This window comes from Esox lucius, chromosome 20, assembly GCF_011004845.1.
Source record: "Esox lucius isolate fEsoLuc1 chromosome 20, fEsoLuc1.pri, whole genome shotgun sequence".
Classification (NCBI taxonomy): domain Eukaryota; kingdom Metazoa; phylum Chordata; class Actinopteri; order Esociformes; family Esocidae; genus Esox; species Esox lucius.
The window spans coordinates 31,110,748-31,136,814 of NC_047588.1; the positions used below are offsets into that span (position 1 = coordinate 31,110,748).

The 26,067-nt window shown below is 42.1% G+C and overlaps 1 protein-coding gene across 1 annotated transcript; it reads left to right on the forward strand.

Annotated features, from left to right (window-relative positions):
* Positions 1-62: 62 nt before the first annotated feature.
* On the forward strand, positions 63-26,067 carry LOC106024811 (collagen alpha-6(VI) chain-like). The gene is made up of 39 exons (XM_029115665.2): positions 63-97; positions 1,042-1,141; positions 1,928-2,536; positions 2,658-3,245; positions 3,492-4,049; positions 6,481-7,101; positions 7,210-7,770; positions 7,922-8,479; positions 8,570-9,145; positions 9,241-9,825; positions 10,033-10,382; positions 10,505-10,583; positions 10,690-10,841; positions 11,739-11,831; positions 11,989-12,042; positions 12,128-12,199; positions 12,714-12,740; positions 12,941-13,039; positions 13,358-13,420; positions 13,518-13,583; positions 13,826-13,879; positions 13,988-14,023; positions 16,431-16,493; positions 17,075-17,137; positions 17,239-17,301; positions 17,408-17,470; positions 17,558-17,608; positions 17,803-17,838; positions 17,978-18,040; positions 18,245-18,307; positions 18,399-18,434; positions 18,520-18,556; positions 18,695-18,706; positions 18,886-19,379; positions 19,478-19,574; positions 19,714-20,358; positions 20,470-20,757; positions 21,692-21,739; positions 21,957-26,067. Exons 2-39 carry the CDS (start codon positions 1,066-1,068, stop codon positions 22,130-22,132), a joined length of 8,175 nt encoding a protein of 2,724 aa, XP_028971498.2. The 5' UTR covers positions 63-97; positions 1,042-1,065; the 3' UTR covers positions 22,133-26,067.

The window sequence follows — 26,067 nt, forward strand, 5'->3', positions numbered from 1 at the left end:
GTCCATCGAATTGTTGATGCCTGGTCTCCTGCTCCAACAAGCAAGCGGAACAAGGAATTCAAACTCTACGTATCGAGTTATCTGCACAACTACGAGGGTAAGTAGTTTACTGTGGTGTGGCGGCCGGCTATCGGCTAAGCTAGTTAGCGATGTGTTCCTTTTTAGTGTAGTATTAGGCAGGACAATAGAACACATAAAAATTCACCTTAACCTCAAAAATGGCAAAAGAACGCTGGCTGAGCTGGAACGCTACCGCATCCCCATAGCAAGTGAATTGAAACAAACCTTCATTCAGCCTCTTCTAACCTGAATTAAGCTTAAAATTCCATAGCCGCAAAAAAGCACCAAGACAGGTCTCCTCTTTTATTTTACTACTGTAACCTCATTTCACAACGAAACTGAAAAATAACAACTGGCATAGGAAGTAAACATTTGGTCATATACGATCTTAATTGCGCTTAAACCTGCGTTACGTGGAAGTATATAAAAAATCGCCTTTTCTGACTATTTCTAGTCTAGCGTTTGAAGTAATTGAATGGCGCAAGCCATATTTTATTAAAAAGAGGACATTCTCCTGATTAAAATGATGCTCCACTTGTACCTTGAAACTTAAATGAGTCACGTACATTTTTACATTTTTTTCCGTACAACAGCATCACTCATCTTGTTGTGAGTTTAGGTGTTTACTAATGCTGATGAGTATTAATAAGTAAACCGGAAACTGCAATGCCGACTTCTAGACAAAAGCAGAAGTTCCTCACTACGCTGGTGCACAGAGTCTATTGCTAAATTCTTATGACTATTCCAGTAAGTTAGTAGATACCAGTTTTAAGCTTGTTCTTTCACATTAATAAAACTGTTTCATAAAATGTCAATTGAATTACATGAAATTACTAGATTATGGGATAAAGCCTTAATTACAGGGTAAATAGCACCCTGAAGTTTGTGGAATTGAGTTTTAAGCTGTTGTCAACATTGCTTGATCTGATAATTTGATAAAATGTTTTCTGTACTTGTCCAACATCTGCCTTTCTGTTTTAGGGAGGACAAGAGAAACCTGCTCACATGGAGGGGACACCAGGCCTCCTGGCCATATTCACCATAGCAGCATGTTTTTTGGTCAGTGGAGCACAAATAACAGGTATGTGTTACTATCTTCAGTCCAAAATGGAGACCCCTAAGAAACACTGGAGAAATACAGCAAAAAGACAAAATGTTGACCTGGGGGTCGAGGCTGTTGAGCACTTGTCTATATAGAAACATCTCTTTGATAATGGATGTTTTAAAGGTACGTGTCTACCTCAGGAACCTCACCGCTGCTATCCCTGCATTTCAGTTGCACATACCCCTTGTACATTCGGTTTGCCTCTTTGCACATTTAGAATAGCCATTGTGCCTGCATTTCTACAGTTGTTACTCATGCATGTCTACCTCGGGTAGATCCTCTGCATCTCAGGTGCTCATGCTACCTTAATACATCACTCCTTCATTTGCCTTGTTTGCACATTTTGAATGCTATTTTGAAATGGCCATTTGTACCCGAACAACTATTATCCAACTTGTAACATACACTCTACCTAATACTAAAATGTCTGCCCTCCTCTATATGCCTTATTGCACATTTGGTTTTGCTATTTGTACTGCATTTGCCTCCATTGCACATCTGCACATTCCACTGGTAATATACAGATACTTAATACTTGAAAATACTTGTAAATCTTCTGCCCTCCTCTATTTGCACTTCTGGTTAGATGCTAACTGTACTGTACTTGTACTGTTCAATGACAAAGCGCTTTAGAAATAGTATTTCATTAATTAATTTACTTTTTGAGTGACAGATTAGCCGCTTTATTGCTTGTGTGAAAAAATTGCTTCAGACAAGTGTGAATAATTGAATTGCCTAGCAATAGTTTTCTTCTTCTATCAGTCTGCACAGAGGAGGCGGTGGCTGACATCGTCTTCCTGGTGGACGGCTCATGGAGCATCGGTACAGAGAACTTCCAGTGGATTCGACAGTTCCTGTTCACTCTGGTCAACAGCTTCGATGTGTCCCCTGACCTGGTGCGCATTGGCCTGGTCCAGTACAGCACAAGGCCACGCACAGAGTTCCTCTTCAACACCTTCCAGGACAAAAAAGACATCCTGGACTACATCATCAACCTGCCTTACAAGGGGGGCGGCACCATGACAGGCGAGGGCCTGGACTTTCTGCTGAAAGAGCTCTTTGTCGACCAAGCAGGGAGCCGGATCAAGAACAACGTAACACAAATCGCTGTGGTGATCACCGACGGCCAATCACAAGACAACGTAGCGCCGCATGCCCTTGAGCTCCAGAGGCGGGGCATCACGCTGTATGCCATTGGCATCAAGGACGCAGATGAGGAGCAGTTAAAAGAGATCGCCACTAAACCTCACAACCAGCATGTGTACAGGGTATCTGACTTTGCAGCGCTGCAGGGCATCTCCCAGAGCATTGTCCAAGTTCTGTGTAGCACCGTAGAGGAGGCGAAGAGACAGGTCTCTCAAGTGGGCCAAGGTACCACATGATGATACCATCGCATTGTTGCCATTAAATAAAATATTGTTCACAATTTAATTAGAAGTTATATTCATAATTCACAACACTAATAGATTGTCTTCTTTTCATTCATTTACAGACTGCAGCAGAGCCAAAGTGGCTGACATTGTGTTCCTAGTGGATGGCTCTGGCAGCATCGGCCCGACAGATTTCCAGGAGGTTCGGATGTTTCTCCACAACTTCATTGAGGGCCTGGATATCGGTTCAAAAAAGGTTCGCGTTGGACTGGCCCAGTTTAGTGACCAGCCTAAGTTGGAATTCCTGTTGGCGGATAATACAGAAAAAAGTTCCTTACTGGAGAAAGTGGATCAGCTTGAACAGCTGAAAGGAGGCACAGCCACTGGCACAGCTATTAGATTCCTTCAGAGAGAGTTTTTCAACCCGGCTGCAGGAAGCCGTTCTGGTCAGAGGGTGCCCCAGATTGCTGTGGTACTCACAGATGGGGATTCTGTGGACGATGTAGTGGAGCCAGCCAAGGAACTAAGGCATCATGGGGTCATTGTCTATGCTATTGGAGTGGGGAATATTAACAAAACCCAATTGCAAGCTATTGCTAACAGGCCCAGTAAGCATTTCCTACATACCATCAATAATTTCCAGGCACTACAGGCAATTTCTCAGGGTCTGCTAAAGACAGTGTGTGTCTCCATGGTGAACCAGAGGATGGGTAAGGGACTTTTTTATACATTAGGAACATAGTATGTTGTAACAATTGTAACGATTTGTGAATGTTAGAATTCCAATGCATCTAATCTAAGTCACAAATACTATTTTTAACCAAAGCATTCATCCTTGAAAGATGTATTTTACTGCACAAAGGCAAATTATCATCAATATGACCACTTCTAAGATAATAAGTAAATATGATTTACATGTTGAAAACAAGCTTTTCTTTGTTTGAAAATATCTGTAGCTCTTGGTCAAAAGTTTGCCGACATCATCTTCCTGGTGGACAGCAACATGAGACCGATAGAATTCCAGCAGGTCCGAATCCTTCTGCAGCGATTGGTCAACCAACTGAACCCGAGCCGAGACACCCATCGCCTTGGGCTGGCCCAGTTTTCCCAGGACACCGAAGTAGAGTTCCTGCTGAACGCCCTCACCACCAAGAACGACTATGTGGCGGCTCTCAAGAAATTCAAGCTGCGACCCAGCGGGGATCGTCACCTGGGAGATGCCCTGACACATGCCCATGGAGAGTTCTTCTCCACTTCGTCTGGTGGTCGTGCTGAAAAAGGCTACCGGCAGTTTCTGGTCACAGTGACAGGAGGGGATTCAGTTGATAGCTTCCGGAGAGTGGCACGTAAAATCCGACATGATGGGGTGACCATTGTTTCCATCGGGCTGGGTACATCTACTCTTCCAAAGCTGCAGGCGTTGGCTACCAAGTCATACGTATACCAGAATACAGCCATTGCACCAGCACTGAAGGTTCTCTTTGATAGTGAAGAGAAGGCCAATGTGACTGAGGGTGAGATCATTTCAGACTCGTTCTGTTGAATCAAGTGAATATCTGATTCCCAATTATTACTTTCATGTAGTGGTTTAAACGAAATCAGCACACACTTACCAAATGTTTTGTATACAGCTCCGGAAAAAATGAAGAGACCACTGCACCTTTTTCTTTCCTTTCCAAAAAGGTCAAAAAATAAGGTTTTGAGTGAAGAACTGAAGGGTTAAAATTAAGAGACTATTGCAAATGAAACACTGTTCCTCACTCAAAACTTTCCTTTACAACTTTTTTGGAAAGGAAACTTTTTTGGTCTCTTAGTTTTTCTTCCAGAGCTGTATATTATATTGTTTCACTATATATTATTCACACACACACACACACACACACACACACACACACACACAGGGGAGAACAAGTATTTGATACACTGCCGATTTTGCAGGTTTTCCCCACTTACAAAGCATGTAGAGGTTTTGTAATTTTTATCATAGGTACTCATCAACTGTGAGTGACGGAATCTAAATCCAGAAAATCACATTGTATGAGTTTTAAGTAATTAATTTGCATTTTATTGCATGACAAAAGTATTTTACGATTAGGTCCAGTTGGTCGGCAGGGAGTGGGGCTGGAAGACTGGAAGTTTTTGTGCTGATCCAAATGTGCTGCAGTGAAGTAGACAGCCAGGCAAGTGTGAGTGACAATCCAGGTGAGTAACTCAAGACAGAGGAACAGGCGGCAGATTAGCGACAGGCAAAGGGAAAAAAACAGCAAAAGACTTTCCAAAACTAGAAGGTTGATACGAGAGCTGGTTATACTAACGATCTGGCAGGGAATGGATGTCTGTTCGCGGCTTATATGGTGCAGGGAATGGTAATCAGTACCGGGTGTGCAGATCGCAGCAGGTGTAAGTGGTTGGAGACTCAGCCGAGATGTGTTCAGGAAAACTCAGGAAAAACAAACTTCAGGTTAGAGCAAAAACAAAACACTGGCAAAACAGGCTCAAGATGTTGGATTCACGACAACTCCTTAGTTGCCCTGGCTGTGTGTTTCGGGTCGTCTTCAATGCTCTTACTGAGGGAAGGAGGTTGTTGGCCAAGATCTCGCAATACATGGCCCCATCCATCCTCCCCTCAATACGTTGCAGTCGTCCTGTCCCCTTTGCAGAAAAGCATCCCCAAAGAATGATGTTTCCACCTCCATCCTTCACGGTTGGGATGGTGTTCTTGGGGTTGTACTCATCCTTCTTCTTCCTCCAAACACGGCGAGTGGAGTTTTGACAAAAAAGCTCTATTTTTGTCTCGTCAGACCACATGACCTTCTCCAATTCCTCTTCTGGATCATCCAGATGGTCATTGGCAAACTTCAGATGGGCCTGGACATGCGCTGGCTTGAGCAGGGGGACCTTGTGTGCGCTGCAGGATTTTAATCCATGACGGCGTAGTGTGTTACTAATGGTTATCTTCGAGACTGTGGTCCCAGCTCTCTTCAGATCATTGACCAGGTCCTGTCGTGTAGTTCTGGGCTGATCCCTCACCTTCCTCATGTTCATTGATGTATGGAGCCCCAGACTTAGGGAGATTGAACGTCACCTTGAACTTCTTCCATTTTCTAATAATTGCGCCAACTGTTGATGCCTTCTCACCAAGCTGCTTGTCTATTGTCCTGTAGCCCATCCCAGCCTTGTGCAGGTCTACAATTTTATCCCTGATGTCCTTACACAGCTCTCTGGTCTTGGCCATTGTGGAGAGGTTGGAATCTGTTTGATTGAGTGTGTGGACAGGTGTCTTTTATACAGGTAACCAGTTCAATCAGGTGGAGTTAATACAGGTAATGAGTGGAGAACAGGAGGGCTTCTTAAAGAAAAACTAACAGGTCTGTGAGAGCTGGAATTCTTACTGGTTGGTAGGTGATCAAATACTTATTTCATGCAATAAAATGCAAATGAATTCAAATTCAAAGTCATACAATATGATTTTCTGGATTTTTGTTTTAGTGTACCTATGATAAATTACAGACCTCTACATGCTTTGTAAGTAGGAAAACCTGTAAAATCGTCAGTGTATCAAATACTTGTTCTCCCCAATGTATATATACCATGTCAGAAATGAAGTTGCGTTGTATTATTTGTAGTTTGAATCCCAATATTATACTCAGTCAACATCATCTCAATATACTCTTTAGAAGTTATACTCTGGGGCAACATTTACATTTCCTTTTAAGTATAGAAATTGTAATTTTGAACAAACTTAAACTTTAATTTCAACCTATTTAAATCTATAGTCATGTGTGTGAGGAGTATTCTTTTGCTTTAAACTAGATTTGTTTAGGAAAAACATTCTGTGAGAAACTGACTCAGCCCATTGCAGCAATATAATGGATAATGTCTCATTATATATCCTCTTAAGGGATAACCCATTGCTGTTGACTAACAATTTCCTCTCTATTGCAGTTTGCAGTGATGCTTCAGTGGCAGACATTGTGTTCATAGTTGATGAATCTGGTAGCATTGGAAACGAAAACTTCCAGCTGGTTCGTGGGTTCATCCACAAGATCGTGGAGGGGCTGAATGTGGGTTTGAACAGTGTGAGGGTGGGCATTGTCCTCTACAGCAATAAGGCTTCAGCTGAGGTTTTCCTAAACGACTTCCTAGAAAAAAGTAACATTCTTTCGTACATCAAGCTACTGCCCTATCGTGGTGGTGGCACAAACACTGGCGAGGCCCTAGACTTTGCCAGAAAGAACATGTATAATAAGAACCAGGGAAGCCGGAAACAAGAGGGTGTGCAGCAGGTGGCGATAGTCATTACTGATGGAGAATCGCAGGACAACGTTACTTCTCGTGCCGCTGCCCTGCGCAGATCTGGCGTCACTGTATATGCAGTGGGGATCAAGGATGCTGACGAGAAAGAGTTGACACAGATTGCTTCATATCCCGCCACAAAGCATGTATTGAAAGTGGACAACTTTGCCGATCTCAAGACCCTGGAAATGAGGCTGAAGAAGAGTTTGTGCTACAACATCCTACAAAGTTCTGTCAAATCGATGGCTAGAACATTCACTGCAACGAAAAGTGAGATTTAATTAACTATTCTTGTTTAGTTTGTTCGAGAAATGTTTATTAATATGTATAGTTGTTTATGAGATTATACCAGTTTATTTCTTTCTCTTTTAATTCTAGGTTGTGTAGAGACAGATGAAGCTGAACTCTTCTTCCTGATTGACCATTCAGGCAGTATTGAATATCGAGACTTTGATGAGATGAAGAATTTTATTAATGAATTTGTACGCACGTTTCGCATCGGGCCGCAGCATGTCCGTGTGGGTCTGGTAAAGTTCAGTGATTCACCAACTCTTGAGTTTGACTTGACAGCCTATCCTGACCACGCTTCAGTGGTAAAGGCTGTGAATGGTGTTACTCAAATTGGAGGTGGGACACGGATTGGAGAAGCTCTGAAATATATGGGCCCCCGTTTTCTTAATGCAGAGGCCACCCGTGGTCACAAGGTCCGTGAGTTCCTCATTCTAATAACAGATGGGAAATCTCAAGACCAAGTGCGGAATCAAGCAAAAATGCTGAGAGATCAGAACGTCATTATATATGCCATTGGAGTGAAAGATGCTGATGATCAACAGCTGCTGGAGATTGCTGGTAGCAAAGAGAAAATGTTCACTGTCAACAACTTTGACGCTCTGAAATCAATCAAGAATGAAATCATCACTGATATCTGCTCTGAAGATAGTAAGGCCATTGTTTTTTTGCATTTTGCATCTAACTTATTTTCTGAATTTTGTAACTAAATGAAACAATTGTCTCTGACCAGGAATGTATTATAAGCATATACAATTGCAAGTTAAAACAATATCAATGATTATGTTTGTTCTCTTTTTAGTTTGCAAGGACATGAAGGGGGATGTCCTCTTCTTGATCGACAGCTCAGGGAGTATTAGCAACGAAGACTTTAATAAGATGAAGTTGTTCATGCAGTCCATCATCAATAAGTCAGCAATTGGCCTGAATGAAGTGCAAGTGGGTGTCATACAGTTTAGCGACGTTCCACAGCTGATCTTCCCTTTAAACGAGCATGAGAGGAAAGCAGACATGGTGCAACATGTAGAAACAATGGAACAGTTGGGAGGGGGAACACTCACTGGCAAAGCCTTGTCCTTCACCTCAGAGTACTTTGACCCGCATAGAGGAGGACGGACTGACGTAAAACAGTTGCTGATTGTCGTAACTGATGGTGAGGCACAAGATCAGGTATTGGCTCCTGCCAGAGATCTTCAACGCAAGGGTGTGAATGTCTATGCCATTGGAGTGGGCAATGCCAAATATCAAGACTTGGTAGAGATCAGTGGTAATAGGGAGAGGGTCTTCTCCGAGGTGGACTTTGATGCACTCAAGGCTTTGGAAAGCCAGTTGGTTTTGGCAGTTTGTGATGTTGACAAAGGTGAGTTGCATATTTGGAAAGAAATAAGATTACTTAAAGAAGTAACACGTTCTTTGATTTTGATATTAATATCTTCCTCTCTTCCATCAGACTGTGTGAGGACAGAGGTTGCAGACATTATTTTCTTGGTGGATGGCTCAACCAGCATCTCCACAGAGAATTTTAAAATCATGCAAAACTTCATGATGGCCCTGGTCAATGAAACCACTGTTGGGGAAAAGCAGACTCGCTTTGGCCTGATTGTCTTCTCCAACACGCCTAAATCTGTATTTACACTCAGTCAGTATAAATCTAGGAGAGAAGTAAATACTGCCATATCCGAACTTGTAGCGCCCGGTGGAGACACCTACACTGGGGAGGCTCTCAAGTATTCCTTGGATTATTTTGGTAAAAACTATGGTGGGCGAAAAGCCCTTAGAGTGCCCCAGTGGCTCATGGTGATCACAGATGGCGAAGCTACTGATCCGGAAAACCTAAGACAGCCAGCCGAAAAGCTACGGGAAGACGGAATATTAGTTTTCAGCGTTGGAGTGGTAGGAGCAAACAAAGAAGAGCTTGAGATCATGGCAGGGGACCCAGCAAGGGTTTTCTTTGTAAATACATTTCATGAACTGGAAACACTGCACAAAAATATTTCCTTTGAATTCTGCAGCCACACTAAACCAGGTAAGGTGGAATTGAATTGTACACATTATAGCTGAGAGCACATTACCTTGTAACACAAGCATATTGATTCATCTTACCTCTTCTCATCTCATCAGTCTGTAACCAAAAACACGGGGATTTGGTCCTGTTGATCGACAGCTCAGAGAACATCAGCCCTACTGACTTTATTGTCCTGAAGCAGTTTGCCTCAGACCTTGTTTCCAGCTTCACAGTTGCAGAGCAGTCCTTCCGAGTCGGAGTGGCCCAGTTCAGCAGTGATACCGAAGCAGAGTTCTACTTGAATCAGTATTACACAGAGGAAGAGATCGTCAAACACATAAAGAATATGAGGCAACTTGGTCGGGAGACACACATGGGACAGGGCCTGGACTATGTCCGTTATGAGTTCTTCCGAACAGATAGAGGGAGTCGTATGAATGACAAGGTCCCCCAGAACTTGGTTTTAATAACAACCGGACCTCCAAATGGAGTTGACTTGCATGCAGCAGGAGAGCTCCTTGACATGAAAGTTGCTGTGTATGCTATCGGAATAGGAAAAGGTGACAACCCTATTAAGCTCCGGCAAATCACTCGTCATGAAGGAAGGGTCTTCTCTGTGCTTAACTTTGCCAGCCTGGAAGCTAACAGAAGGAAAGTGGTCGATGCAATTTGCTCCAGTTCTATAATACCTAACCCACAAAGTAAGTTCACAGCACACTTGTGTAATTTTCCCGTCCTCTGTTCATCTCTTTTCTCTCTGTCACTTGTGTCTCAGTGTAAAACACTCATCTTAGAATGCCTGTTAGTATTTGGAAAGAGGCTAGTCCACATTGTCTCCCTTATTAAACCTGACCAATTTGACTTTTTGATTTGTGACATTAATAATGAGAGTGTGTCTGTGTCTATAGGCTGCACCATAGACATCGCCATGGGTTTCGATATTACTCACAGGACCACTAGCAGAAGGCTCTTCGATGGTCAAGCCCAGTTGCAGGCCTTCCTGCCACAGATTATCCGCCATGTGTCCAGTCTTAAGGGCCTGTGCTGCGTCGCCGACAGTGGACCCATTGAAACTAATATTGGCTTCCGCGTGGTGGAGCAGGATGGAACAGTTGTCTCTGACTACAATTTTGAGAAGTATGATGAAAAGATTTTGGAGAAGGTTATGGCGCTTGAGACCGCCCAGAAGACCTACTTTAACTCCTTCCTCCTGCGCTCCTTCCGTGAAAAGTTCCAGAGGTCAAATGCTGGAGTGAAGGTGAGCCCAAATACAACGTCTGCTGTCTGGTTGATCCCTGGTTCCAACAATGTTGCTTATCTAACATCTGTTAAAGGTTATAATATATTTAATAAGAATATTACAACTGATTTGTCATGTAGGTGCTGGTAATCTTCTCAGACGGACTTGATGATGATGTGATGAAACTAAAGCTAGAAGCAGAACATCTTCGTACTAGTGGTAAAAGAACCAAGGGGAACTTAAAGATGGTGTCCATTTTAAGAACATGTGTTTTGGAAATCTGAACAAAATTGGTTTTGTCTCTGTTTTTCATGTCACACTTCAGGAAAAGGTGTCAATGCCCTGTTTACAGTCGCCTTAGAAGGGGTCCAAAATGCCAACCTTCTTCAAATGGTGGAGTTTGGAAGAGGATTCGGATACAAACAGCAGCTCAACATCGGCATGCATGATGTGAACAACTACATTTTGACACAAATAGTAGGTCCTTTATCAGAATAAAACCCTCAATTTTAGTTGTCTCCCAGTGTTTTAGTAGTAATGTTAGTCACTTAAACTGGCTAATACTCGTAGTCCTTTATGTATTCACATTTTCCACATTAATTCTCTATCAAATAATATTGACAGTAGTTTTTCAGTTTGGCTATAGAACATAGACTACCACAATCAATCAATCAATCAATCAAAATGTATTTATAAAGCGCTTTTTACAACAGCAGTTGTCACAAAGTGCTTTACAGAGACACCCGGCCTTAAACCCCAAGGAGCAAACAACAGTAGTGTTGAATTTCAGTGGCTAGGAAAAACTCCCTAAGAAGGTCGAATTTTAGGAAGAAACCTAGAGAGGACCCAGGCTCAGAGGGGTGACCAGTCCTCTTCTGGCTGTGCCGGGTGAGATATTAAGAGTCCAATTGGAATAATAAATACATTTCTCTGTGCTAAATCCAGAGTATATTTGATTTTAGACTAGGTCAGAAGTATGACCAGGTGGACAAGGACAGGAACAGCAACGGTCCCCCCAAACCAAGTAATCCGCAGGTGTGGACCAGGACCTCATCTCCTTCTAAATTTTAAAATTGGAGGAAACTGAGAAAAGTTAGTAGTACATCCCTCATGTCCCCCAGCACAATAATATAGCAGCGTAACACCTTGGAAACTGAGACGGGGGGTCCGGTGACACTGTGGTCCTACCCGGGGGAGGCCCCGGACGGGGCCCAACAGGCAGGAAATCAATCCAACCACATTGCCAGGCATCAACCAAAGGGACACCCACCAACCGCAACCCACCAACAATCTTCCTTCACTTGTCTCCCACTCTCATTTTTCTCCTCTCTTCCTGAACCCTTTCTCTCTCTATCTCTCTCTCCTTTCCACTAGGACACAGTGGCTGAGAGGGAGTGCTGCAATGTAATGTGTAAGTGCACAGGACATGAGGGTATCCGTGGCCCCAGAGGGCCCCCAGGCACAAAGGTGAGTCCCTCTGTCCCCTCCATAAAACAATACAGTGTATCATATATAAGATGTGTCAGAATAAGCAAACACCTTTGATGTACTTTAAATAAGAAGTGAATGTATGTTTCTTTTTTGCCCGTTCCACTTTATTAATTAGCTTTTTGTCTCCTAACAGGGACAGCCTGGACTAAAAGGACACCCTGGATTCCCAGGCGAGGAGGGAGGAATTGTAAGAGTTTTTTTTTCATTAGAGTGGTATTTAGACATTGTTTTATTTTTATCCCATGACCCTGGTCCTTTTTGCCTTCCCTCAGGGTGAAAGAGGTCCACTAGGTCCCACTGGTCCACAGGGACTACAGGGATGTCCTGGGATGAGAGGAGTCAAGGTGAGCACATAGATTTATTGACAAACCAATTACACATTTTAATTTACATTTGGGTTTAGTAGGTTTCCAGCTGGATGTCGTCCTGCCATCTACTTTAAGCTCACATGTGGGCTGCAAAAATTCTATTGCTTTCCCAGAATTCACTTTTCCCAGAATTCACTTTCTCTGAGTTCTGACGGAAAACACCATGTTTCAGTTTAAACATTTATTAGATATACATGTCTTGGTCTTAGGTTCAACTCCTCTGGGGTTACTCACTGCCATCACATGATCGTGTACATAATTCTACTAATAACGATATCAACACCATAATACCATTAATAGCAATCCCCATTGTCAATGAGCAAGGACCGCATTACCGATCCCCCCCATGAAAAGGAAACAGAACCAAAGAGGTGGAGACAGGTGGTAGGTGGGTTCACACCCGCATGCTAGTAAAACCAGCACACATCAGACTGAGTAACATGATGATTAAATAGTCAATATACTTTCATCTAATCTTATCTTCTGGCAGGGTTCAAGAGGCTACAGAGGGAACAGGGTAAGTGTGTGAGGACTCAACATTCATACAGTTTCCACTACATGAACACTAGTACATACAGTGTAAAATATAAAACTTTGTAGGTGCAGTACACAAGGTGTCCTGTCTATACAAATAGAAAACCACGTTCAAAAAGGTTTTTCATTGTGTGTGTCTGATTGCTGATATTGTTTTATTCAGTGTGTACATTTCCTTGGCAGGGTGATGATGGAGACCACGGTCTTGATGGGATAAATGGGGAACAGGGTGTGAATGGATCAGCTGGAGTTTCAGGAGAGAGAGGAAACCCAGGCCGTCCGGTATTCACATCCTCTCATATCCTGAATATATTTCCATTCAGTCCTACTCCTGTTTCAACTATATCATACTTCTAATTCACTGACTTCCCATTCCCATTACACCTATATCCTACTCCAGTATCCCTAATAGCCCTGTCCCATTTCACCTATATCCTACTCCAATATCCCTAATATCCCTGTCCCATTTCACCTATATCCTGCTCAAACATTCCTAATAGCCCTGTCCCATTTCACCTACGTCCTACTCAATGTTCTCCTATATTGTACTCCAATATGTTCCCCTCTAATGACTGATATATGATGGGGTTTCTCATGCAGGGCAACAGTGGAATCAGAGGGGAGCCTGGAGAGAAGGGCCAACGTGGACTTAGAGGTGACCCTGTAAGTGACAAAATACTGTACAGCCAGTGATTCATGATGGTTCAACCAATGGAGTGTTTCTGTCTGTTGTTTTGAACAGTCTTCTCTGGTCTTTTAGGGTGACTCTGGAGTTGACAGCAACATTGCAGGTCCGAAAGGAGCAAGAGGAAATCCTGGGTTACCAGTATGTATTGGTCGACCACAGTCCAATGTACTGATCTAAGAATTAGTGGGATCACCTTTATTCACCAGAACACTGGCATAGGCCACTAGACCTGTTCGTCTGTCTTTTTATAATGAGTAAAGCCGGATTCTTCTTCTTCAATTACTCAATATCTAATAATGTAATGGGGGGATGACAAGACTGCTCTTTTGCCTATTTCCTTTCACTTCCTTTCCTTCTAATACTCCTTTCCCCACTGACAGGGAGACCCAGGAGAGGAGGGCATTCAAGCAGAAAGTGGTGTCGATGGAAACCCAGTGAGAGAAGTTGCATTTCTTCTGAGCCATTGTAGTCCCCATACACTAATGCATTTTCATTTTTAGTCAAGTGAAACACGACGATGATGTTCATTTCCTGATTTGTAGGGTCCTGAAGGAAGAAGAGGTCCACCTGGTCCAAGGGTACAGTAACATCATGAACAATTATACTGCATGAAATACACACTAATAGTAATCCATGCCACTGTATGTCCCAATTATACTGCAAATCAAAGTGCTGAAATGGAGATTTCACCAATGCTCTATTTACCTATATTGTTCAATAGAGGTTAATTTTGATAAACATCCTATGTGACACAATAATTCTTGTTTTCCTCACATGACGACAATAGGGGTGTTTCTGCATTTTATTGGTAGTAATGGGTAGTAATCTAAACTTCTTGGTTGTATGGAAACCACAATATCCAGAATTCATTGCGATGTCCAGGACTGGCATTAGGGAGTCAAGAGAAGTAATCATTGTTCTTAAAAGGACTAGCTCTATTGAACAAAGAACCATATCTACCTGCTGCAAGTGTAATAGAGAAATCGATGAAACACAAAGGCCAGAATAATTGTTATTAAACATAATATTTTTTAGATCAGACCGCTCAATCAACCGATGGCATAATGGGTTGAACATTCCTGGCGCAAAACTTCTGTACTGTGGTGGATAATTGTTTCAAACAGCTCCATTCCTTAAAATGCTATGACTGAGGCAACTTAAAAATACTATAAGGCTTAAAAGGTGTGTGTTGAAACATTTAACAATTGTTTCTGTGTCCCCCAGATTATCAGGCAGAATGAGGCTTCACCAGACTTTTCTCTTCTGATTTTTGGGATAAACAATAGGCCAGTGCCAGAAGATGAGTGGGACGGACTAGCCACATATCTAAACAACATGTCAGACATGCAGTGGGGATAACAAGTATTTGATAAATTGCACTTACAAAGCATGTAGAATCTGTAAATTTTATCATAGGTACTCTTCAACTGTGTGACAGAATCTAAAGTGACAGAATCTAAAACAAAAATCCAGAAAATCACATTGTCTCATCTCTCATCTCATCTTCATCTGCTTATCTGGCATCGGGTCACGGGGGAAGCAGCTCCAGCAGGGGACCCCAAACTTCCCTTTCCTGAGCCACATTTGCCAGTTCTGACTGGGGGATCCCGAGGTGTTCCCAGGCCAGTGCCGAAATAAAATCTCTCCACCTAGTCCTGGGCCTACCCCGAGGTCTCCTCCCAGCTGGACGTGCCTGGAACACCTCCTTAGGGAGACGTCCTGGGGGCATCCTTACCATATGCCCGAACCACCTCAACTGGCTCCTTTCGACGCAAAGGAGCAGCGGCTCTAATTTGAGTTCCCCACGGCTTCTCAACCTATCCCTAAGGGAGAAGCCAGCCACCCTTCTGAGAAAACCCATTTCAGCCGCTTGTACTCGCGATCTTGTTCTTTCAGTCATGATCCAGCCATCATACTTGGGGTAACGCCTCATTCCCTACCCGGAGGAGGCACTCCATCGTTTTCCTGCTGAGAACTATGGCCTCAGATTTAGAGGTGCTAATCCTCATCCCAACCGCTTCGCACTCAGCTGCGAACCAGTCCAGTGAGTGCTGAAGGTCACAGACCGATGATGCCATCAGGACCACATCATCCGTAAAAAGCAGCGATGAGATCCCCAGCCCACCGAACTGCAACCCCTCCCCACCCCGACTACGCCTCGATATCCTGTCAATAAAAGTTACAAACAGGATTGGTGACAAAGCGCAGTATAAGCGTCATCTCAAACTTTTTCTAATAATTGCGGCAACAGTTGTTGCCTTCTCAACAAACTGCTTGCCTATTGTCCTGTAGCCCATCCCAGCCTTGTGCAGGTCTACAATTGTATCCCTGATGTCTGTACACAGCTCTCTGGTCTTGGCCATTGTGGAGAGGTTGGAGTCTGTTTGATTGAGTATGTGGACAGGTGTCTTTTATACAGGTAACGAGTTCAAACAGGTGCAGTTAATACAGGTAATGAGTGGAGAACAGGAGGGCTTCTAAAAGAAAAACTAACAGGTCTGTGAGAACCGGAATTCTTACTGGTTGGTAGGTGATCAAATACTTATGTCATGCAATAAAATGCAAATTAATTATTTAAAAATCATACAATTTGATTTTCTGGATTTTTAGATTCCGTCTCTCACAGTTGAAGTGTACCTATGATAAAAATTACAGACCTCTACATGCTTTGTAAGTAGGAAAACCTGCAAAATCAGCCGTGTATCAAATACTTGTTCTTCCCATTGTATGGTTGTGTGCAGAGCCATGAAGTGCTTTGTGTTTTAAAAATCAATAAAGCAATTCATAACTGATTATAAAAACAACAGGCAGCCAATTCAGGCACTTTAAAATTGGGGTTACAGGTTCTCTTCATTTTATTTTATTGTTAGAACTGCTGGTTTTTAAGTTGATTGATGCTAGCTGATGAAGCTTTATTTTAAAGGATGAGGTATTACAATCCATCTGTATGTATTTTCCATGTGAGTTTTGCGCATGTGTCTTCAGGGAACTTCAGGAAATCCAGGTGTACTAGGACTCCCAGGAATTACTGGCCCTTCTGGACAGCAGGTATATACTCTATTTTACCTGTTCCCCTCATCGACTTCTCATCCACTACTTTTCTTTTTCTTTGTAAAGCACATTGAATTGCTTCTATGTATGAATTGTGCTGTACTGTATAAATAAACTTGCTACTCAACAAACCTACAAGTAGCTACATGCATTTTTGTAGCATTTGCAATGGTCAAAGCAAAATCTAATTTAAATGATGTATTATCTAAAATGTTTAAGTAAACAATAATAAACAGAATGTGTTTTTTTTTTGCATAAAGACAGTCATAGAATAGACATGAAAAAAGTACACCTTGTGTAACAAAACCGGGCCAGAGAGGTGACAGCAGAGTGCAAAGCTGTGGAGGAGTGTGCCCTCAGAAAATTGACCCTGGTCACACGTCAGAGAATATGCTCTGGGTCTTCGTCTTAGAATAGTGTAGTCTATGTAAAACATTGTATGAGACCTTGTCATGAGTTAATTGAGCAGCTTTGAATGCAATCCAATGTATCTATCCTTTTAATCTGGTATTTCCGTGCATAATTCTGCTGAAAACAATATTGACTGCTGCTATAAATGTTCTGTTCTTTGTGCATAGGGTTCAAGAGGAGATCCTGGCCCGCCAGGACCCAGGGGCATCCAGGGATTACCTGGACCACAAGTCAGTTTAACAACCCTTCTAATTCCATCCCATCTGACCACAGTGAGGGGCCCTAATGCACAGATTGTAATGTAATGTGGATGAATGGATGTTCTCCTCAGGGCACACCTGGGACAATGGGAGGCAAAGGATCCACAGGAAGCAGAGGGATGAATGGACAGAAGGTGTGTTTCCAGTAACATAATTCATTACAATAGAAACTGAAACTGAAAAGTTTAACATAAGACAATGTCTGATAGCCCTCCATCCAATACTGTGGTGTCCTTACAGGGCCAGCCTGGGGACCCTGGAGGAAAGGGAGCTCCTGGACCACTTGGGCCCAGAGGGATGCCAGTAAGATTTCACCTTGTCTTTATAGACTTTTCCTACATACACAAACTTTCACTGCAGAACTGTCAGATTGTGTTTGTTTTGAAACAGGGACTTGATGGCAGAGACGGACATGGACCTCCCGGACATCACGGGATGAAGGTAAAGTACATGTTTAGTACTCCTCATCCTGAACAGCATCCACAGACATCATTGTTGTGGATGAGTACAAGAGCTGCAATTTGTATATGTACATTGGGAAGGCATTTCTATTGTGTTTTATTGTTGTATTATCAATATGAATTTTTAATATGTGTAAGCTGAATAATTCCCTCTGAATTGTGTTCCCTTTAAAGGGAGAGCCTGGTTTCCCTGGCTACCCTGGATTACAGGTCAGTTTTTGATTTTAAATATCCACTTTTGTCATTTCTAAACAATTAAGAGAATGAAGGGGAGTTTAATCATGACACATTGCAGTATGAAATGCACAAATAGTAATCAGTAATGTTTTCCTGTGTATGTCACTGTTAGGGTGAGTCTGGTGAAAAGGGAGTCAAAGGAGGTCCAGGCCCCAAAGGAAACCAGGGAAGAGGGGTAAGACCAGTGCTGAAATTGGTTTTCGGGATTAACCCAGTTTTGTGATTTTTACACCCGTTTTTGAGAGGGGTATACCTTCAAACATTGTAAATAGCATGACTCACTCACTCATTAGTCCCTGTCTAATTTCCTAAAATAAACTCAACATGTGAAAGCTGTAAAACCATCTACTAAAATGACCATATGATTTGGTTGATGCAGGGAAACTCAGGCACAACAGGTGATCCAGGAGTTCCCGGAACCACAGGTCCACCAGGACATACGGTTAGAATATCATGTTTTGAATTTGGTCTAAATATTAGTACGATATTTACTATTATTTGTGCAGTCATGACAACTCTTTCTATATATCTAGGGCCCTAGAGGGAGACCTGGAGAGAGACCCATGTCTGTACGTATATTCTGAATTTGTTCAAATTCTATTTCATACTGACTCTGAAGAGCTACATTAAATGCCATTACCTCTATCTCTTTAGGAATGCCAGCTGACCACTTACATCCGTGATAACTGTGGTGAGCTCTTTGTATTACCACTACAGTTCATTATCAGTCATGTCAATTGCTTTATTACTATTAAAGCCATGCTATCATCAGCAAAGATTCATTAATTGAATCTCCCTCTAAACTATTACATGTTTTTTCTCCAAACAGCATGCTCCCAAGGTATGTGTCCCAATTAACACTATTCTGGATCCATAGCCAAGTGACTGTAGATTCTGCTGTAATCAACTCAGAAATCTTGGCAAAGTCATGTAGTTATTGATGTTTTACTATCGCTGCTCTCTATGTCCATTTCTCCCATTTCTCCTTCCCTTCTCTCCCCCTCTCCTTCTCTCTCCCAGGTCGGGCATTGTGTCCAGCCTACCCCACAGAGCTAGTCTTTGCCCTAGACATGTCACAGACTGTGGAGCCAGCCAGGTTTCAGGCAATGCGCTCCTCGCTCCTCTCCTTATTGGAACACGTTACCATAGCCGAGAGCAACTGCCCAACAGGTGCACGTGTGGCAGTTGTGTCTTACAGTGACAAGGTCAAGTACTTGATCCGATTCCAGGATTACCAACGCAAGAAGGATTTGTTGGAGGCCATTCGTGGCATAGCGCTGGAGAGAACATCTAACCGCCGCTACCTTGGGGCAGCCATGCGTTATGTGGGGCGGCACGTCTTCAAGCGAACCCGCCAAGCGCTGACGATGAGGAAGGTGGCAGTGTTCTTCACCAACGGGCCCTCTGAGGACAACTCTGCTATAGTTACGGCTGCCATGGAATTCAAAGCCCTGAACATTGCCCCTGCTATCATAGCCACAAAGAGCGCAGTTGATGCTCAACAGGCTTTTGAGGTACAAACTGACATTTTCTGGGAAGTGGTTGTGAACAGGGGCAGCAGAATGTTTGGTGGTTTAAAATGCAGCCCATGTTTTTGTCTTTTGTCTCACAGGCTGATGACACGGGCAGCTTTATCTATGTTCTGATGAATAGGCCACAAGAAAACCAAAAACTGCTAGATAAAATCAACCATTGCGTGATCTGCTATGGTAAGCCCTAGAAAGTTGCACAGAAAGTTTTTAGTTTTAGTTTCTGCCTTGTTTTACCGACGATTCTGCTATAGAACCCATTCCCTCTTGGACATGTTGTAATGTTATTCCTGTTTGATCTCTGGTTCTGTGTCTCCAGACCACTGTAGACCAGACAGCCAATGTAGATTTACTGACGCTCAGCTGCCACAGGAAGTGGACATGGACCTGGCCCTGGTGATGGACGGTTCCAGGGAGATCCAGGCTGACCAGTACGCAGGTTTCCAGGAGCTTCTTGGCTCTGTTGTGAAGCAGGTAGCCTTGAGCCCCAGGCCCAATGCAGCTGACGGCCAGGCCAGAGTAGCCCTCCTCCAGACCGGTGGCTCTCACCTCCAGGTGGAGTTTGACCTGCAGAAGCACAGTGACCACAATAAACTGGAGATAGACCTGAAGAACATGCGGCAGCATGGAGGAGTGTTGTTTCTCGGGCGGACCCTGGAGTATCTGGTCAATGAGGTGTTACTCAAGGCTCAGAGGCCCAGGAAGAGTAGGGTGGTGCTGGCTGTGGTTGGCGCCGAGACGGCCCACTCGGACCGGGCCAAGCTGGCCTACATTTCCCAGAAGGCCAAGTGTGAGGGCATTTCACTGTTTGTGATCACAGTGGGTGAGCATTTCAACAGCACCCAGGTGGAGGAGATTGCCAGCATGCCGTCAGAGCAACACCTGCTTCATTTCTGGCATGTGAAGGAGTGGGAGATAGGCTATGCACAGCGCTTCTTCAGATTCTTCCTCAGTGTCCTCAGAAGTAAGGAACACTAAAATGCGTTTTATCTGGTTGTCTCTTAATGGAAACCTTTTTAAATGTCTGAGCTCTTGTGTATTCTAAGCCCATTCCTCCTGCCTGTCAATATTGCAGAGGGATTTAACAGCTACCCTCCAGCACAGCTAAAACACACATGTGATCTGTTGGCGGGACAAGAACATGGACATCACCATGGAGGGGGACAGACAATGACGGAGGTGGAAACAAAGGAAGAAGAGGAGTACCCAGACTACACGGAGGTGGATAAGGAGGAGGAAGAGGAGTTCCTTGAGCACACTGCAGGTGGATCTCAGACTCTGACTGATCTTGGCCAGGTTGACATTATATATGACTTATCCAGGGGAGATGGAGGCACTGTGACCTCTCGACCAAAATCAAATGGTAATCGGTAACCCCATATACATAACTTATGTTACTCCTCTCTCTCGCGGCCCCGCCCCCCGATATTCCACTGCATGAGTAGACTTAGTTGGCACCGCCTGCTGCATGTCCTGCTTCCTCATTTACAAACCCACTTATTCTGCTTTCAGCCCATTGTAAGTTGGATGTTGACAGTGGCACCAACTGTGGGGACTATTCCCAGCAATGGCACTCATTAAAGCAGAATTACAACGGCTGTTGTAATGTTTGAATAATACACTCCTTAAAACAGCAATAGTAGTTTAACAAAAACATGACATTGTGTCTGAAGGCTGATAGCGGCATAATCCTCAATAAGTACATCTGCCTTTACCGGTGTTAGCTTTGTTAGCATTGTCAAAATTCAGGAATGAAAACCATTTGACAACAAAAGTAATAACTGTGTTCCAAGAGGGAGTCTCCTCAAACACTTGAATTTACATTTGGTGATGTTGTTTGCTTCAAAGAAAATGACAATATTATCTTCCCTAAAATAATGTTATTTTTACAGAAAATTTGTATTTTCAGTTGCACTGATACTTCCTATGTTTACCAGTCTGGTTTGATCACAAATTGTATTAATCTGTGTCCAAGTGGAAGTGTCAACTTGCATTAGTTAGTAACCCCAATGCTTAGCATTCACTTGCTAGATAGATGCTGTGTGCTGTGGCTGCATGAGGGTAAACAAATTCCAGCTGCTATTTTAGCAATGTGCAATAAAGGGTAATTGAGGTGTCCATTGCAATGCAGCTTTTGCAATAGAGGTGACATGGCATATATTCAAAACTAACTCTAAGCTGGGGCACAAGTAATCTATGGTTTATTGTGATGCCATGGGACTTCCAAAACAACCCAAGTTATGGGGAAATTCTCAGAGCACTATGCCTGATAATCTAATAATATTCTGTGTTCACAGATCACACAGCACTTGTGGAGATAGAGGAAACCCCAGTTGATAACCAGGGTAAAGACCTCATATCTCTCTAGCTCTTATTTTGAATGCAATAATAAAAATGTAAAAAGACGAAATGCTTGGTCTGTATAGTTGTGTTTAATGCATGAGTCTCAAGTCAACCATCTCCTATCCCCTCTTTCTTTCCATTCTCCTTTATTTCCGATCTGTTTCCCCTGAAACTACACCTACCCCCCCGATTACACTCCTTCCTTTCTCTTGACCCCAGATGCATGCTTCCTCAGACAGGATGAGGGAGGTTGTCAAAACTACATTCTGAAGTGGTACTTTGACACGACACAAAGCGAGTGCTCCCGTTTCTGGTACGGTGGCTGTGGCGGCAACGGCAACCGCTTTGAGACACAGGAGGCTTGTGAAGGCCTCTGTCTGAGGAGGAAGCGTTAATACTACCAACAAACCTTCTAAAACCCTGATTAAAGTTGAACCGACGATCACACCAAGAAATCCGCCAATCCAGTCTCGCTTCAGGTGGGACCAGCTTAAAACAACACAGTGTAAATAACTTTAGGCATTTTCCTCAGCCTTTAGTGTTTTTTCTTTTGGGAAAATGGGTCTAAAGAAATACAGTATTTTGAGAAGTATGAATATTCTTCTGTTCAAGCAGACCTAAGTAACAGATCTGACTCTCATGCAGTCATGTAGTTAGCTGGCAGTAAACACTAATCTGAGCATTGATGCTTTTGTGAGTATAATCGAACAGCAATCTGTATTGCCTTTTGGTGCTATTTTCAGTCCATAGATGTCAACAGCTACTAAACCAAGCACAACTCAGGTCATAGAATATTTTTTTAATAAGCCCACTAGGTAAGGCAATGGACTGTTTACTTCAGGAGTTTTATTGGTAACTTTAGCCGTACGTTAATCATAAATGTCATCTACTCCTTGTCATCGGTGTGTAAATAGGGGATTGCCGTTTTTCTTGGTCGCTTTTCACTGCAGTTATCATGTTAATTTGCTGATTTGGACACTACATTTTTGTTTTTGTTCTAAAATACAAGTAACAATGCAACTTTTAACAGTTGCCAATAAAATATATGGTCTGAGAATGTTGACACTGTTAATGCGAGGCGTTGTAGAGGGCTTCAGGCCATGTCATATTCTGGTGTTTTAACTTTAGCTAAAACATTAAGACTGTGGTTCTATAGTTCAAAATTCACACAACAATACTGAGGAATTCATTAAAATAAAACACATTGTTTACCTATTTTTATTGACGCTGTTGGAATCTGTCCACTTTTGATCCATGAACAAAATCATAAAAGCAGAAGTTGGGGAATAATCTAAGATGTTGATCTTCTTTAGGTCTTACATGTTCTCGAATAAATACAAAGTTAACACAGTTTTTTATACCAGAACACATAGGAAGCATTTGTAGGCAGAGCAGTGCTGGCCAAGAGGGATCTTCCTGTCTCCATGTCCCACATGGATATTTTATTGTTCACTGGGACCTGCTAAGAAACAGCATTAACAGATATTTTGAAATGTCCCCTACTGAAGTTGGTGATGAAGTTAACAAAGACTGGCAGGTAAACTTCTCCCAATTTTGATACCAGACTGAATGAGAGAAAATAATTTGTCATTAATCTTTACTCAGTCTTTGCATAGCAGAATAATTATTGTTGTTGATACAATAAGTAAAATGTGTGTATATAGGTCAATACACATTGTTGTTTCATAAACTTGTTATATCCTTGGTAGTTATATTTGGTATTGAACTAGCTTTAGAGTTTGTCCACATTAGTTGCATCAGATTAAACTAAAGTGTCCTTGCATACCAGCTAGCTGATGCAACACTGAGTAGTTCTGGCTGTGTAAAAAACAATATGAAGGGAAGAACACCTACTAGCTACACTGCAGAATTACTCAAACAATCACTGTCTTAGTTTTGATTTATCACCATATGGAATGCCCTCTGGGAAGGTCACCACAAATGGCATTGCGTACATCATGAGGGATGTTTTTATTTTAAGGTGTGCACATTTGAGTAATTTCAGTTTTGAATTTCACTGTGTCACATTGTGAATCACATTTAAGACATTATCTTTGATGAAAGGAGGCCATTTTAAGTCTAGAAGGTGCATTGTATATTTTAATAAAATGCCGTAGAAAGGCAAGTTTATAGACTAATGATCTGACAAACTGTGAGTTCATCTGAATCAGACCAAGTGATGGTGATACAGCTCTTGCTGGTGGCTACTGGCTACCAGACTGTAAAAGACATAGCCACTAAGCAACATCTGTGGCACTTTTAAAGATCAAGGTTTCATCATAGAATGTGACCATCTTGCAACCACACAAAGTTTACTTTCAAGTGTAAAGATACGCATATAATTAAACTGCAAGCAGCATTTAGACGGTTCTCTGCATTGAGCCATTAGTAGCCAGATTGCAGTTTTTCCAATAGGACACAAATCCAACTCATGTCCAGAGATGTAAACAATATTACATGTATGTTTTTCCTTTTCACCAGTATTTCCATGTGGCCAAATGGAAACATCTTTCATATAAACTAAACTCACAACCCTGATCATGTGTACCAAATGTAATCACACTTTTTCATAAATTCAGAATTGCCGAAAAAACATTACGCCCAACTTAATGGATCCCAATTGCAAATATGTTCCTTATGAGGAGATGGACTTATGAACTTCTTTTCAAAGCTGTATCTCAAACGGGGTGAGCATGGTAACCTTACTAATGTGAAAAACCTAAATAGTGCCACCATGTGATTGATAAAAATAAAAATCCTTGCTGTCATTTTTTTCGTATAGTCCTTGTCAACATACAAGTAGAATTATCATACCATTATCCTTATAGAAGATGTGTCTATATATGTGCAAAACCATGCCCCCTCACATGTTCATTGGTCAATCACATCCAAGTTTTTTGACATAATGATCTGTCTGAACTTTTGAAGACCATGGTTGCTAGATGCCAAATATCGAAGTATGTGAAGATCGGACATTTGGTGCCAGAGGAGTTAATTTTTGTGAATTTTTCAAAATATCCAAAATCGAAAATCTATTATGGCAGACTTTATGGGTCCCAATGGCACAAACTTTCATCACAAGGAGATTTACCAATTTACCAATTTTCAAGACTCTAGATCACAAGGGGTGGGTGTGGTGAGCTTGCAAAAAGTGCAACTTTGGAGGCTTGTGACAGCGCCACCATGAGGCTTTTGCCCTTTACTACCACAAAAATGTGGGCCCCTTTAAGCCATTTTATCTCATGGGAATTTGCAAAAAACACCCTTTTTTGCCGTAATAATAATAATAATATTGAACCGGAACAAACAGTGAACTGCTAAAACCCTAATTAAAGCTGCAAGCAGCATTTAGCAAATTTCAGCATTGAAGCTACTACTAGCCAGAGTGCAAATTCTTTCCAACTTATATCCATAGTTGAAAGCAATATGAAATGTATGGTTTTTCATTTCCTATAGTGCCCCCATGTGGCCAACTTGAAACATAATTCACACAAAGTAAAATCACAACCCTGATCATGTGTATCAAAAGTTATCTCACTGTGAAAAAGAACAACAGATTCTGTGTTATGGCTATTATGGCAGCACTCTTCAACCAAACTAACTTGCATGTTACATCGCAATAGTTTTCCGGACATTTACCTCAATTGGCATTATAATAAAATGTTTTGCATCAGATAAATATGGATAATTCAAAAGTCTGACACTATCAGAACCGTACAACATCTTAAGGATTAAACAATGTAACCAGGATGTTGCTTGAATTTTTCAGAATGTAATAAATGTACCCTAATCGCATTGGTAAATGTAACTGAATGGAAGTTTGTCAGATTTCCCCAGCGCAGAGCATATTAATGATTTAAAAGTTTGCTTGTTGTATGATAATGATGGGGTCAGAACAGATAATCATTATCATTTTCAAATGTATGCTTGTTTAAGTATGCATTTTAACATCAATGAGTGAGCAAAGAATGTTACTGTAGCCTACATCACTGACACATGATCAATGTTATGCTACCACGATTCAATGAACAACTTTATGACATCGACTAATCAAGATGCCCACCCTGTCGGTATTTGCTTGAATAACTTTGTCATAACTATGCAAAGAAAGAGAAAAACGTTAGTCAACCTTTATTCTTTTGACATATTTGCTGGATTTACATCCAAAGCAAGCTGCAATAATTACTTCCCTAAGATAGAGCAGGTATAATGAAACGACAAATCTTTGCAGAGTGAAAGGACCAAAACAGACTATGCTGTTGGTAACGGGGTGTGTGACAAGCGTATGTAAATTAAGTGAAAGGGCAGCTCTTTTGATTGAACAATAAAT